The sequence below is a fragment of the Podarcis tiliguerta genome (genome assembly GCF_965153285.1).
Source record: "Podarcis tiliguerta genome assembly, chromosome: 13".
In the NCBI taxonomy this organism is placed as follows: Eukaryota; Metazoa; Chordata; class Lepidosauria; order Squamata; family Lacertidae; genus Podarcis; species Podarcis tiliguerta.
The window spans coordinates 32,076,341-32,092,996 of NC_139546.1; the positions used below are offsets into that span (position 1 = coordinate 32,076,341).

At 43.2% G+C, this 16,656-nt stretch overlaps 1 protein-coding gene across 1 annotated transcript; it reads right to left on the minus strand.

The window, feature by feature from the left end:
• Positions 1–1,230: 1,230 nt before the first annotated feature.
• Positions 1,231–16,052, minus strand: LOC310663476 (serine protease 27-like). Its single transcript, XM_083411342.1, has 6 exons — positions 15,890–16,052; positions 7,677–7,703; positions 6,712–6,877; positions 5,618–5,889; positions 4,447–4,616; positions 1,231–2,940 (listed from the first exon to the last, which is right to left on the minus strand). Exons 1-6 carry the CDS (start codon positions 15,972–15,974, stop codon positions 2,611–2,613), a joined length of 1,050 nt encoding a protein of 349 aa, XP_083267468.1. The 5' UTR covers positions 15,975–16,052; the 3' UTR covers positions 1,231–2,610.
• Between the last annotated feature and the right edge of the window lie 604 nt (positions 16,053–16,656).

The window sequence follows — 16,656 nt, forward strand, 5'->3', positions numbered from 1 at the left end:
GCAGATATTAACAAGCCCATAGATGTTGTGATGTTGATAGTCTCAGGCACACCCAGTGTTTTATGACTACATATGTAACAAAGTCCTCATCATTGTTACTGAGGAAAAGTATCTGATTTCTGGTATCTGTTCCTAGCAAATCAGTGGGTCCTTTTTACCCATATTTGCCTTTAGAGGGGAGGGGATATTGCAAATGCCTTAAAAATAGTTAGGATGGGCTAGCTTTCCTTCCATTGTACAAGTAACCATAAAAAAGGAAACTCTTAGCAGTTTACTCACACAACCCTTAAGTCAGGCATAGGCAAACTCAGCCCCCCAGATGTTTTGGGACTACAACTCCCATCATCCCTAGCTAACAGGACCAGTGGTCAGGGATGATGGGAGTTGTAGTCCCAAAACATCTGGAGGGCCGAGTTTCCCTTGGCTGCCCTAAGTGTCCCTTACCTCTGCAGCAGTTGTGACTGAAGCATTCAATCATTACTCACACAGCAGGGTAGGGAGCTTGTGGTCTTCTAGGGACTCAGCTATACAGCTGCAAATGAAACATTTTAAGTGTGTTGTAAAGTGCAATATACAAATGTAACACTAGATGGTGATAGTAAGCTATGGGAAATTTAATATATTTTTCAAAACATGTTTTTTAAAAAGCATTTTCACAGTATTTTTTATATGTATGTAGATTCCTCCTTGATCTTGGCGGGCTCAAACCCCAATTCCCATTAGCCCTAGTCAGCCTGACCAATTTCTACACAAATCCTTAGTTTTGTGTCCTTTTTTCTGGATGGATCCATTTAAATCAAGGCAACTTATGTCATGCATCTGAATTATAATTTAATTCACCCAGAAACAGGGTTGATTTAAATCCAGTTCCCAACTTTATAATTCATCTATTTCTAGAACATGCATGCACGCTAACAGCTTCATGTAACAATTCAAAGGCATAATGTTTTTTACAGCTAAATAGAGCTGTTGTGCTACCCAGGGACATAACCCAAAATCTCTGGCAATGGAATCCATGTCCTTTTTCCACTATGGAATTTGTGCTTAGGGGAACAACTGTGAAATGGAGGTTTTCTGCTTGGCACTATCTGTACACATAATAGAGACGCGAAGTAAAATCCGCTGCCTTGAAGGTTAAGGGCTTGGACTGTTGCACTGGTAGGTGTCAGAAGTTTTGGACACACTGATCTAATACTTTATGAAGTGAAATACATTGCTGGAGTTGGTCATTTGTTTATTGTCTTGAAAATAACACAATATCTAACAGTCTAAGAGAATGTCATTTTTCACACATGACTTTTCCATTTTGGCTTTATCCCTCTTAAATGAATCATGACACAATGTAATTTGTCATGTGTTGTTCTTCATCTGAGGTTGTATTTACCCAATTTTAAGACCTGCTAAGGAACAGATGATTGTTATTATGTCTTCATATGTAAAACCACAGAATTCAAAGAGGGTGCATGTTCTTTTTCCCATGACTATGTATCATAGAGAGTCACACAGCCCAATCAAGAGGTTCTTTGTCACACATTCAGTGACTCCAGCATGCGTAAAGAGATTCCCTTCAGTGCAACTAAGGAACCAACTAATATGGCCCATGCAATATAGCATAACATACTTGTGGAGCGGAGTGATTGGGGAGAAAATGAGACATTTATAAAGATTAATTCCAGGGCCTGACAGCGCCTGATTGTTTTAGGCCCCCACCCCCTGAAATCTCTGTGCACACTGAACTAGACAATCAACACACACCCATACAAATACACCTCTCAGTACTACTGGAGAAATAATTTAAATCACAACATGGCTTGAAAAAGAAGATTGCAAAAAAACCAAACCAAGTTCCACTAATTAAATATGATTCTCCACCCACCACACAAACAAACAAACAAAGAAACAAAGAAACACAGAACCCTGATTCTTTCAACATCTGGCTTAAGACTTGTCAAATATGCCCAGCTGAAATACAGGTTCAAAATGGAGAAAAAACCTTTAGTATTTCCAGAATTTAAACCCAGTGTTCAGAGTCACATTTGAAAAATTTAAACCAGGATGAAATGCAGTTAGTGTGTGTGTGTGTGTGTGTGTGTGTGCGCGTGCGCGTATAAAGCAGATAGAAACTTTTGATAACTCCAGAATATGAAAACATATTTTACATACAGGAAGTTGACAGGTTAAGGAAATATTCACCACGTTTTGTACTGGTAAGTAAGAAACTGCCAGCAAAAATCCTCATTGACCATGCACAAATATAAAAATAAAGCCCTAATTTCTACCCAACTTAATAATCATCCTTTGCATTTGAAGAACAATGTTTGTTTTAACTGGTTTGCTTGTCTTGCCTAGAAGTTCTTGAAATGTCTCTCACATCAGAGAATGCAGTAATTCTAATAAAAAAATTCCAACAATAAATAAAAATAATGATCTCCCCACCCCCACCCCCTTTGAAAAAGGAGATAATGAAAGCCAGCTTGTTTGGTACAGCTAATGGCGATGCTTCACTGGGGAATAAAGAGCACACCTCAGAAAGGTCAGTGAGAAGCCTGATGGCATCCTTCTGTTTCATAATCTTGCTTGTTAGGAAACACATTCCCTGCTGTCTTTTGGTTATATGAGAATCAGTAGACACAGCAAGAACATCAGAAGGTTGGCACTGAGAGAAGAGGCGTGGGAAGGTAAGTGGACTCCGGGATGCTTTTGCCCACTGGTGTCTGATCTCAAGTAATGTATGTCACGCCATTCACGTAGTCCATGGCTATTTGGGTCTTTGACAAATTGGATGCCTGGGATATGGCTGTGGATCCACTTTTGGTAGTACGTGAGCCGACTATACACACCAGGGCGGTTCTCAATGGCACATCCTTCACCCCAGCTCACAATGCCAGCCAAGACCCATGATTGGCCAACTGGACATACCATGGGGCCCCCAGAATCACCCTGTGAAACAAAGAAACAGAAATTAATAATAGGCGCAATGAATGGCACAGTTGCTAGCACCAGCAATGTCCTCTATTAATTTTAACAGCAGGTGTATTTTAGGAGATATAAAGTGGTGAGTTCAGTTTTGAACATTGGGGGCCCCCTAGATGTTCTTTTTAGTGCACATTCATGATGATTTGCACCCATGATGCTGTTGGGGCTGTCACACACAATCCTACTCTCAGTACTGTTTGTGCATGCAGAAGATTTGGAACAGTCACCTACCATTTCCAGTGAGTGCATATCCCTTGACTTTCAGCTGAAATCCCATAACTTTTTATACCACAAATGTTCTGGTTTATTTCCATTCTATTTTTTGCTGCCCCAGAGACCACAGAATGAACTAAGACTGCATTTAGACAGCAATTTATTTTGTGTCCCCAATGTTTTCTTACCCAATGATTGCTGCATTTTATGTGCTTTTTCACATGACATAAAAGGCACATGGAAAGCTAGCAGGAGTTCCGTACTTATTCCTATATTAATGGGTTCCAGAACAAAAATGCTTGCAACTGTGTAAACCCTGAAAAGTGCAGGAGTTTTGTGGTGTTTTTGTGGTTCACAGCATATGATGAAACTTGAGGCAGTGTTCCAGCATACAGTTATTTACCCCACCCGACCTCACCCCCCGTTTTCATGAGGCAATCTTAGGGGAACAGAAGCACACATGCAAATAAAAAGTTGCAACATTTCCACTGACATCTGCTGTTGTGTCACACCATGCCCACTGTTGTGAATGAAATTTAGCATGTCATGACAGTTGTTATATTTTTTTGAGGGGTCAATCTGAATTATATCTGTGGGGTCCCTTCCAAGCCTCTGATCCTGTGTCTGTGAGGTTAGAATCTGAAATAAAAAACCTGGTGAACTGCTTGAACCAGTTGCTTTGCCTTGGCTGGCTTCATCGGCATCTCAAAGAGTAAGATAAGAAGAGATGTCATAATGAGAAATAAAAATGCTTCTGGGGGTGGGGGGTAGGCATTTCTACACCCCACCCCTGACCTGGTTTGATACCACTTCGTCCTAGGAATGAGAACTATAGGCCAAGGTGCATTTTGTGTGTGCATTTTGTCTGATGCTGGAAGCTGAAGGAGTACAGAATTCAGTTGGGGAAATGAAAAATTAACAGAACCAAAACTGAAACACCATCTCTATTCTTGCAGCTATTCTTGTAGCTAATTGCAGCTATGGAGGCCATTGAATTTTAATTGAAACCACAGTGGGAAGGGAGAGCTAATCACTCCTGCATTCTGTGATCCCTTCCCTCTGTAGTTTTTATTTGATTTTTTAAAAAACAACAACACTAAATGCAAAAATACCTTCCTGTCATATCTAGTTTGGCCTTCAAACTACTTTCAACTCTCTTAAGACATAGATCTGTGCTAGCAACAGACGTTGCCAAGCAATAATAGAGGATCAGGAGGAGTATTTTTTAGAAGTGAATGAACAAATAAGCACTCTCACCTTGCATGCATCTTTCCTGCCCTCTGCAAAGCCAGCACAGATCATATCATCCTTGATCACCCGTGGGATCGGGCCATCAGCTATGTTGGTGCGGTAGAGGGCACTGCATGTCTTGGAGTCAATAATGGGCACCTGCAACTTCTGCAGGGTTTGTGGGGATGGAAGGTCGACTGCAATGACAATAACATACACCACTGAAGCAATCCTGCCCCTTAAATGCACTTTTGGGGAGGGAGTGTGTCTCCTCACATACATACAGTGACATGCATTGAGCCGCTCCATCCCATCATTTCTCATATTTACCAATCTATTCACTATTTATTTATCACATTGATATCCTCTCTCCCTCCAAATAGCCAAGCACTGTGTACATGGTTCTCCCCTTACTCATCTTTTCCTCACTAACAACCTTATATAGTTGGTTAGACCACTGGCTGAGGAACGGGAGTGCAGAGGGAGCGGACCGCCCCCAGGACCACTATTCTGGTAGGATGCCATCACGGCAGCCCCCCCCCCCGGACACACGCCATGCACCCCCCGTGTGCTGGGTGCCATGCCCCCAGAACGCATGCCACGCCCCTGGGCGTGCCAGCAATGCCCCCGCCTACTGTCCGCGCCCAGTAGCGGAGCATGCAGCTTCGCCCCTGGGTTAGACTGATAGAGAGTGATTGTCCCACTGTCACCCAGTAGATTTTGTGGCTGAGTGGGGATTTGAACTCGAATATCTCAGGTCCTAGTACAACACTCAAACCACTACACCAAACAGGGTCTCTTAGCCACTCCTCCTTTTCTTTCTCCCTCCTACTGTCACTGGCGGAGGAAGGGGGTGCGGGGGGTGCAGTCTGCTCTGGATGTCATCCCTGAGGGTGGTGACATCACCGTGCCACCCCTCCCACTCTTGCTTTCCTTGGTATAGGGTATTCATATTCAATTTTAGATTTTAATTTAATATAAAGCAATTTTACTGGGTACCCTGCTTTCTATTGTGAAGTTATTACTATATCTTTTTCCTCCACACAAGTTCCTGCCCCTTATCCTGCCCCTGTCTCCTCCTCCTCCTCCTCCTCCTCCTCCCCCTCCCCCTCCTCCTCCCTCTCTCTCTCTCTCTCTTTCTCTCTCTCACACACACACACACTCACACACACACACACAAACAAACAAACAAACAAACCTGAATGACGTAGGTTGCCCCAGCCGGTGACCCAGCAAACTTTGCCTGGAGGAAACTTCACAGAAGCATCAGGCAGGCAAATGGGTAGGATAAATTCCGAATAGTGGACCTTCCTGGTCAACTGCACAAGAGCGATGTCCCCACTGCTGGTCTGTCCTGCGTAAGTTGGGTTTACGATGACCTTCTTCACTCCCAAGCAGCATGACTGGGGGCCAGGATTGGATAGCTGGTTGGCCCCTAGGAGGACCTGGTACTGGGAGAGATCCCTGAACCTGGAAACATGTCAGAAAGAGTGGGGCTAGGTGAATGAATGGTATTCGGGGCTGGATTTTGGAGCAAATTTTGTTGGAGAACTGCACTGCAAAATTTGGATCAGTGCATATTTTGAATGATTGCTCTGTGTCAGTTTGCATCCTGTTTCAGAAAGTGTGAGTTTGATAGTTGACCCTGTGGGTGGAGTGGGGGATGGGTGGGAAAAAAGCAAGCCAGAGCAAGCTGTGGTAACTTCTTTGCCTGTCCTTTCCTTCTCAAAAGGCCAGAGTTAGTATTGCCATACATCCGGAATTTCCCAGATGTACCCGGAATACTGTAATCAGAAGAAGAAGAAGAGGAGTTTGGATTTGATATCCCGCCTTTCACTCCCCTTCAGGAGTCTCAAAGTGGCTAACAATCTCCTTTTCCCTTCCTCCCCCACAACAAACACTCTGTGAGGTGAGTGGGGCTGAGAGACTTCAAAGAAGTGTTACTGGCCCAAGGTCACCCAGCAGCTGCATGTGGAGGAGTGGAGACACAAACCCGGTTCCCCAGATTATGAGACTACCGCTCTTAACCACTACACCACACTGGCAGTGTCCTGTCAGAAATTGGCTAAATATCCAGAAAAATCCAGACATATTGCAACACAGATATATTGCAACCCGTGTCAGCAATTTTGGTTTCTGGTTTGCACCCCCCCCCCCCAATGCTCAACAACCTTTGTGTCCAGATTTCCACTTTTTGAAATATGGCAACTATACCAGATCTAGTATTCTACCAGATCTAGTTGGGGGATCCAAAGGCATGAGTAATTTTGCCTTCCCACCCTGTATACTCACTGATAGAAACAGTGTGCTGCGGTTATCACCCACTCCTCGGAGATGAGGGACCCTCCACACACATGCCTTTTGTTCAGCTGTAAGCTGATCTGCCAGGGGAACTCCCCTGGCACTGTGTCCTGTCCCTTCACAATCCGGTTGAGGCTGACATGAGGCCGCCCACAGGCTGCAAGAAAGGACAAAGATTCATTCAAACTGCCATGAGGTTAGAGGAGACACTGAGATCATATGGATTCTAATTGATAATATAGTGGAGACAGGTTTGACTCAACCTTAACAGCACATTCACGTAATCGTATGGCCATCTTCATCATTATCCCTGGTGAGAAAAAAGCAAGCCAACAGCAGTGACTCTTATATAGGTGCAATGGACAGAATCTCATAAAGGCGGGGGAATTCCGTCTCTCATAGGAGCCACTCCTAGGGGCCAAGTTCCCTTCAGTACCCCAATAAAGTATTTGAGGGGCTGGGGCCCCAAAGTTGATTTCAATTGCCATTCAAATGATGTGCATGCACCGCACCATGTGATTAATTGTGTAGGGCAGGGCTTATCTGCCTCCCATATTTATTCTAGTTGGCACCCCTGCAGTGTCTCTGCATCAAAAGGTATTCAGTGCTTCACTTGCCCCAAGGCAGAAACGAGAAAAAAATTACTCAGTGCTAGCAAAACAGCTCCTTAGAAGACTTCTCTGTGGATGAACAATCTGGGCTCACGACATGCAAAAATATTTAAATTACTTATTCCATGCCTCACATATATGCTCCAATACACAGCTGGGCAATTACTGGACAAAGAAATTGCTGAGCCAAATATTTTCAAATGAAAAAGCTGAATTTGGAGGGAAAACACAAACCCTGCGTAAAAGCCTTCAACCCCTGGAATCTCAAACCGTTCAGAGATTGGGGTGACATGCATCAATACATTTGAAACAGAAGGAAGAGAAATGCAGAAAATGTACACTCACCACTGGTAGCCTGAACTTCTTGCAGACCTGCAACATGACAAGACAGCAGTGAGAGGGTGCCAAGAAATCCGGTGAGATTCACTGGATCTAAGACTCATTGGCGTAGCTGCACTGTATCTCCAAACAGCAGCTCTACTTTATTCCAAGCCAATGCTCTTGAGACAGGAAGCGTCCTTGAAAAAGGCAACATACATTCCCTCCAGGACGTCCCAACGCCAACACAATAATGTATACAACTTTATGGACCATCAGTAGTCATCATCATTCCCTTTCCCAGTGAATGTGCCAAATAAAAGCTCTCTAGGTATGTTTTTGATCTCTCGATGTCCTGACATCAGTCCTGACAAATGAGCAGGTTGCATTAATGTATCAAATTTGCAGATGAATCAGAATTGGGAGGGAGTGCAAACATTTTAGAGGATGGGATTAATTCTTTTTTAATGATCTTAGTAAAATGGTAGACATCAACAAAAACTGGTTCTACCAGAATCAAACCAAAACAAGGAGCTCATTCAGCTGAAATCCCGAATGAAAAGTTTCTCCTGTTGTATACATATTCCTGTCTCCTGGGTGGGACTGGAAAATCCCTTCTCTTTTCTTTCTCAGAAATTACAGCACACAGACATGTATTCTGTTTGGCCTTTAACTGGGAGGTGGGCAGCAATTATACAGGATTATGGGGCAGGTCAACAGGGTGGTTGTATGTGGATTGTTGGCTCTAGCTGGGCTTGAGGTGGGGCAGCTAAGCCGACTGCAAGTCTAGCCCATATCTTCATCCCAACAGCCCACATACATCCATGTCTCCAGTTGCAATTGGGAAACAATAGACTGGTATGCTTCATAATTCCTCACTGTCTGGGACATCTATGCTACCTTGTCCATCTTGATCATACCAGCCTCTCCTTCTGTACTGTGGCATCACAATTTCCGTTCCAGTCAAGAACCTGTGCTCCCAAAGTAACCTCTCTCTCGAACACTAATTTAGCAAAGCCGTAATTTACTTTCCCCCACCTACCTGGCAACACCCTGAAACCCAATTATAACATCATCAAAATCAACTAAAGAAACTATTATGATGTCTCTTTCATCTCCATTAATGGCTCTTCCTTGCAGACACATGTCTGGTGCAGGATCGTTAAGATGGTATCTCTCTGCTGGTTAGTATTTTTTTCCTTTTTTAAAATATAGTTTTATTAAAGGTTTCTTAGTTTACAAAAATACATGTGTTGTCTCTTTTTCAAGTTGTGTTTTCTACAGATCAGTTTCATTTGTTGTGAGACATTAGTGTGACATACAGTGTTAGGTTTGGAAAGGGGGGGAACGGTAAGTGGGGAGGGGTCAGGTGGTTATGCTTCTATTCTTCTACTTAGTGTATGTGTGGGGTTTTGTGTTAGCGTTACTTGTATGGGTTCTCTTACTATTCGCTTGTTGTATTTCCTTGGTGGTGAGAGAGGTTGGGGTGGCTTAGGGTGTGGCTGGTTGTCTTTGGTTGGCTGTAGTGAGATTTGTTTTTTGTGTGTGAGCGGGGTGTGTGTGTATTTTTGAATCAAGCTAGCCAGATTGATTCGTATGCTGTTGGCAGATTCTTGTTGTTGTTTTGTTGGGGTGTGTATGTGATAAAGAGGAACTATACCAGGGTGAAGTTCTATTTGTCTCCATGTCAGTTTCAGTTTATTGGTTAGTTTTTCTGACAAAGCTGTTTCCCATACTATTTTATACCATTGGTCCATGCTTACTCCTGACAGGTCTCTCCAGTGTCTGACTTTAAAAGGGAGGAGAAGCAACAAAAACCGAGCCACAAATTTTCCCTCAGGTCTTGAGTTCCTCTGAAGTCAGAGGCAGAAAGAGCTTGTTAAGTCTCACAACTGTATTCAGGTAGATAAGCCAGCCCTAGGAGCTGCCTTATGCACTGGGTCTAGAACTCCTCTCTACTCAGAAAAATTGGGTGAGCATAACCATGTATTATTAAGCCAAGGAACAAACATGCCTTAGATTTCAATCAGTGGATTTCAAGCAGCTGCAGAATAAATGTATGCAGCATACAACAGGTAGAAGAGAGACTTGAGCAACAGTGTAATAATGGATGAGGAAGCATTGGCATTGATCCTTGGCACCATAAGTCACTGGTAGATTAGAGTGCATGCTTTGCATGCAAAAGAGCCTTGTTCACATTGTTGGATCTCCAAGTAGGGCCGGGAAAGACTTCATCTGAAAACTTAAGAGAGCTACTGCCAGGCAGTACAGACCTAAAGTGGGGAACATTTAATGATTCAAATGTAGCCAACCTTTTCAGGTCAGCATTCCAGCAGCAGACTGGGTCAAAGATGGAAGTGGGTGAGGAAATGGCCAAAAATGGACTTGTTTGAAATGAAATCAATTGAAATTATGGTGGGATAAGTTAAAATCTACTTTATATTTTGGAAAGTTGATTGCTCATTATAAGTCATAAGATATAGTAGGCAAAATTTGTATAGTGGTTCCTGAGATCAAGGAGCAGATTTTCATACGTTTGGCTACAACTGGACACCATTTTGAATGAAAGAGTGGCCAGGACCTTTCAAAACGGCATTGATTTTAACCATTGATCTGAAAACTGCAGTGATTTTGGGGGGTTTCTTAGCACTTCCAAGCATGGATGGTTTATAATGGTTTCATTTCTCCACCACCCTTACTAAACTTTAGATTGTGGGCCTGCACCAAGCAATGCTGGGTATGAGGCTGCCAGTAAAAAAAAGAAGGGCAATGCTGCTGCCATAGACAACACTAAGATGGAGCAATGGTTTCATCTGATATAATGGTATTTCCCATGCCCCCTAACTTGGTATGAGAAAATTGGAGGAGGAATAATAATAATAATAATAATAATAATAATAATAATAATAATAATATACCCTGCCCATCTGGCTGGGTTTTCTCTGCCACTATTAAGAAGTGTATCCTTATTTTAATCTGGAGGGTATGCTGCAGTTATTCAGAGGCACATCAGACATGTTCAGAGATGTTTTACAATTGCCTCACATGCGACAAGATTCAGCCATTGACTTGAAAACCTCCAGGGGAAATGGCAACTGATTTGCAGTGATGTAAAGGAAAAGGGTTAACCCCAGCAACACCAAGCAGCAGAATGAGCCACAGAATGAGATGGCTGGGCCTGCTCAAGCAGTAGATGAGATAGGAATCAAGTGGTCAAGTGCTGAGGTGGTAGAATGGACTGTAGCACTTCAGACTACAGGTGGGTGGGAATCACATTTTTGAATATTTCCCTGTGTTAAAAATGAAGCCAAGCTCAGCAGGAAGAGGGCTAGAGTAGAATCTTTGCCCTCAGTGCATGAATTTTCAACTTACAGGGGGTTGTGACATGGAGCAGTGTTAAATAAAATGGAGCCCTCACCTGCAGTGTGAAGTAGTGTCATCTATTCTACCACCTCATTCTGCTGCATGTGTAGGCCAGCAAAGATCTAGACCCAGCTAGGCCCAGTTTCACAACATTGGTTCACCTATCCCAGAAGCTGGGAGCAGGCCTGAGAACCTGTGCTATGTAGTGGTTAGAATGTAAGGTAGATCCAGATTCATATCTTTGCTCAGGTATGAAGCTCACAGTGTAACCTTGGGCTCTGGAAATCTGTGAACTTAATCTACTTTGCAAGGTTGATGGGAGAACCAAAGATAAAAAAGTTGAGCTGAAGAAAAACTATGGAAAAAGAGTGGGAATTGGATAAAAATTAAGTTTCTCCACAGCTGAAAGGATAGGAGAATGTCTAAGTGCTTTACTTATAATAACAACCAGCTGCAGTTAAGCTATAAGGCAGCACAAAGCAGGTAAGGCAACTATAAGATCACTGATTAGAATCTCTACAAAACCACAACCACACAGGAATAATCAACAGAGATCAAAGGGTGAGGCAGGAGGAAAAAAGAGAACTTGGAGGCAGTCAGCAAAAAAGCCATGAAAAGCCATAATAAGACATAAAGGGAGGCAGAATGATTTAATGTCTGCAAGGGGAAGAAGGAATGTTTCTGAAAATATGTCCTGGAGGAGTGTAAAGAAACCGATTAGAGGGAACACTGGCTGACCTGATGCCAATGAAGGACACAAGAACTTGTAAAATTAATAGACCATCAAGCAAATGTTAGAACAATCCAGGGAGGTAGGGAGGTTTATTGGGAGATATATATATTCTCCTGATAGAGACACAAGGGAAAGTTATTTGCAGCTGAAAATAGATGTTGGTGGGATTTGTGAGTCCACTCATGAGAGGTTTGTGGAGAACTGGAGTAAAAGCAAACTAATAAATGCTTGGCATAACTCTTCCCTCAGGCAGAAAGACAAAATCTCTTTACTGTGATTTCAAAATTGGAGCCATCTGGTTGAGATTTCTAAGGATGAGGTAATGTGGATTTCAAGACACAGCTGGTTGAAATTTGTATACAATGTTCACAGGGAACATTCAGAACTGGTGCTGATGTTTAGGAGCAACGTCCACACTGGATTATACACTACAGTTGGAGTAAAGGCTGTTACAGACAATCAAGACATACCTTCAATGGAAATTGCCTTGTACTGACTGAATCAGGCCACTGGACCATCTAGCTCATTCAATACTGTTTACACAGACTGGCAGCAGCTTGCGAGGATGCCAGACTGGGATTTTTCTCGGCCGTTTCTAGGGCGTTTCTGCACTTAACATTTAAGCAGTATAGTTGCTGTTTGATCAGACATTTTAAATAATAGCAACTTGTAGCTGCTTGTCTGCCCTTTTGGTCACATGTCACTGTTGTTATGAGTTCTGGGTTTTCCTTTCCACAGTAATGGCAGGTTCTGCCCAAACTGAGAAAAATTCAGTGGCCATAGTGATACCTCTTGGTATCTCCATGTTCCTCCAGCCAGTAAATATTGGGATTATGAATATGTGCACAGGTATAACCCTTTGTGTTTTTATTTTATTTTTATGTATTCAATAATTCTAATCTTGTGGGAGTATAGGAGATTAGAAGAGGAGCTATGTGTCTGCCTGAGCTATGGTGAACCTGGTGAATGTGATGAGACTTTGCCTGCAGCTAATGATTGCTGTCATGAGCAGTACTTTGCTTCAGTACCATTCTCGCTGTCTGCCATGTCCGTCCTCTGAACTAAGCTCTCAAATTGGCAGTTCACACCAGAGAGAGGGAAGTGGCATCTCCAAAACCATGCCCATCGACCCCTACCCTCCACAAAGAAACCAGAATGATACTTTTAAACATGCCCAACTAATGAAAATATTCAGGATACATTCTGGATAGTTCACAAAAGTCAGATTTTTGGGGGGTCGTAGAAGCGTTTGGAAAACTAGTTGAATAATGATGGGTACAATAGGTCAGTGCCCAACCAGGGATGGTTGTGCACAGGATTCCTCCTGCATTGCAGGAGGTTGGACTAGATGGCCATCATCAGGTTCCTTCCAACTCTACAATTCTATTATTCTACGTCGTTTGGCAGCATGCCAAAAAACTGAAGAAGAAGAAGAAGAAACAGCAGCAGCTATACCACTATAAAGAGTAAATGCAGAAAGAACCAGAGTATAGGCAGGAATTGAATTTAGTGCTTTTTGCATGAAAAACTTGTGCTTTGCCACTGAGCTATAGTCCTCATGTGCTGGCGACACTATTAGTATAGTATTGGCTTCAAAAGGATGTGTTTTTAATATAGTAAACCTAGTGCATGCAAGACCTGCTGGAAGAATTCCAGTTCTGTTTCCCAGTCGTGAGCAGAGGAATTTCATGGAAATTCTGTGGTAAATCTGGGCTGGCAGCTAAACCTCTGGCGCGTTCACTCAATATCATCAGAGATTAGCTTTACATAAGTGTCCCAGATGCTTTGGTGAAGGCTGCTAACTCATTACAGAAACCTTGGGTGATTAATTGTGCGGTCTATAGTCAATGAATTAATTCATTGGTTAAGCCTACATAAATTTTCACAATTGCTCTATAGGGGGGAAAAAGTGTTATGCTTAAGGCATCTTTGTATTTGCATATGTTTGTGTGTGTTTGATTAAAAAAATAGGTGCAGCAATACAGCTGGCTGGAGCATGGGAATAAATAATTTCAGACAGGTTGGTAGGAGTTAGATGGTAGATCCTATAACAGGGGCATTGCTGTAAACACAGATTTGCACATGCTCATTTATAGGAGAAAGATCAAGGGGTTGAAGAAGACCACAAGCTTAACATGAGTTAACAGTATGATGCAGAAGCTAAAATAGCTAATGCTATTCTAGGCTGCATCAAGAGAAGTATAGGATCCCAATCAAGGGAAGTAATAGTACTGCTCTGTTCTGCCTTGGTCAGACTACACCTGGAGTACTGTGTCTACGAGTTTACAAGTTGCCAGCATTCTATGTTTCTAAGGTCCCTAAAAGCATTCAGCCGGAGGAGCAGTTTACACACATCTCTGCAATGCCATTGAATTATTTTTGTTTCCATAGTGTTCATCCTTAACTAAAATGGGAACTCTGCCCCCTCTGTGGTGGTTGAAGGGAGGGGAACCCTATCAAAAAAGAGGGCTAGATGGACCCTAGAGGATGCTGTTGCGGCACCAGACCAATAGCTTCCTTCCAAAACCATGGTCCATGTGAACTTAACTGTTGCACACTTCCCAAATGAGCACGAAAGCACTCCAAACTATAATGGGATTCTTGGTGGCTTTGCTCTGCCTCAACTGACAGAGGCAGTAATGCTTTTGAATGCCAGTTGCTAGAAAACCACAGGAGATGCTGTTGTACTCAAGCCCTGCTTGCAAGCTTGGAGTTAGCCACTGTGAGAACAGCATGCTGGATTAGATGGGCCTGAGATGTGGTCCAGTAGATAAGAAACAGGAGCTTCAACATGCTCCTTACAGATGCTACACATTGCAAATGAGCAAAGACATGTGAGAACTCTACACACCCCAAGACAACATTTAGACCTGCCCTTATACTGACTGAGTCAGAAAGCGGGTCCATCTGCCCCAAAAAACTTACTCTAGAATTACTTTCCAGCATCTTGAGTGAAAGTCTGTCTCATCCTCTGCTACCTGATCCTTTTAACTGGAGGTGCCAGGGAAGAAACTTGGGGGGGGGGGTGCTTCTGCAGACAAAGCTTGGGCTCTGCCACTGAGGTATGGCTTTCTCTACTCCTTTGAAGAAAGCCTCAGACTTCCCCACACCACTTCTTCAGTGCAGGTATCACTGAGGTAAGGTGGAACAATTTCCCTCAGGTGGCAGATCTGCCCCATCTCCTCCATGCCTCTGCCATTGCATCACTGACAGCCCCACTGGGACTCTGCCCTCATCGCCTCCACAGCACCATTACACTGACTGCTGCTGGAGCGGCTTCACAATTGTGCCGGCTGCAATAAGGAATGAATGCCTAAAGGGGAAAGTAGTCCAGATATAGGCTAATACATATGAAAAAGAAAAGCTTCAGTTGAGTCAGTCCATTGATCCATGTAGCCCAGCATTGTCTTTTCTGATTGGCAGCAGCTCTTGGAGGTCTTTGCAATCACAGTTTAGCGGCAGACCACAACTCAATGACAGAGGACATGGTTTGCAAGAAGAGGGTCCCAAGTGCAATACCTGGCATCTCTATTTTAAAAAGATCAGGTAGAGGATGATAGGAAAGACCTCTGCTTATGACCCTAGAGAGCTGCTGCTAGTCAGACTAGACAATATTGGGCTAGTTGGACAAGTAATCGGATGCAATATGTGGTAACTTTCTGTGTCTGTTGGTTTATTCCTGTCCCTGCTACCTGAGGACATTTAACAAGATGTGCCATGGATTGAAACTGGGTACCTTTAATATGGCAAACATACCACTGAGCTATGGGCACCTCTTCCTTCCTTTCTATGCATATCTAAAAGGCTGCTAACACAAGGCAGTAAATGAATTTGTTATAAGCTTATTAGAGAATAAGAGGACAAAACAATGCTAACAACCTTGAATTCAAAGTTTGGAAAGTGGGGTATTGCTGAGACTCAGACATCCTTCTTGGACTTCATTCTTCTAGATCTGTGTCCATAGCCACTAGCCCTTTCCCACTGCACTACCAAAGCAATACCACTTCTGTCCTAGAGCTAGGAGCAAAACCAAGGAGTCTTCTCATCCTTCTAAGATTCTAAAACTCACTGTTGTTTTTGGCTGTTGTTTAGTCCAATTGGTTTAGCTGTTGGAGGTAGGTAAAAATATGGTGGTTTTTCTTACCCATCAGTGCTAACAGAAGCATGAGTAGACGAGCTTCCCTGGTCGCCACAAGGCCTTGTCTTTTGATCACTTGCCACTCCAACATGGTGGGTTTTGCTAGTGCCAAAAACCAAAGAGCCAATCAGGAAGAATCTGTAGCTTTCCAGAAAGTGGACACATAAGTGATAGGAAGCCACTGAAAGATATCCAGTCATCAGCAACGAGAGTCACCTCACTTATATAGCTGTCTGTGGCAAGTAGGTTGTGTCCTGGTCGAGAATGTTGACCAACAAGTTCAGCAGATCTTGGCACACATCTTTGCCTTCATTTCTAGCATCCATCCTGCTGGGGCCAATTGCTGAGGTTGCCAGTAAGAAGTAAATGCAACTGAGAGACCACACCTGAACCTACCATGCCCAGCCGTCTTTTCTCCATGCTCATCCACCCTCATCTCCATACCAGCCTCCATTATTTGTCTAGCACTTGGGGAGTGGTGACACCCCAGGTAACCTATACTGAAATCTGAGCTCCAGGAAACAACAACTTGTGAACAGTAGCACTGAAGTGCAATATTTCAGTAAACGTGGCAGCACTGTGATGCTCCTGATAAGGTTGCAGAAGGATAATATTGATGATAGCATTGGTGTGGATGGTGCTTTACAAAACATAAGAGAACATGTCCCTGCCTCTGAGGAGCTTATAGGGGAGGAATAGAGGCAAAGGATGGAAATGCAGATAGGGGTAAAGAATGTGGGAAAGTATGCAGTTATTTCAATTGCACATATTTA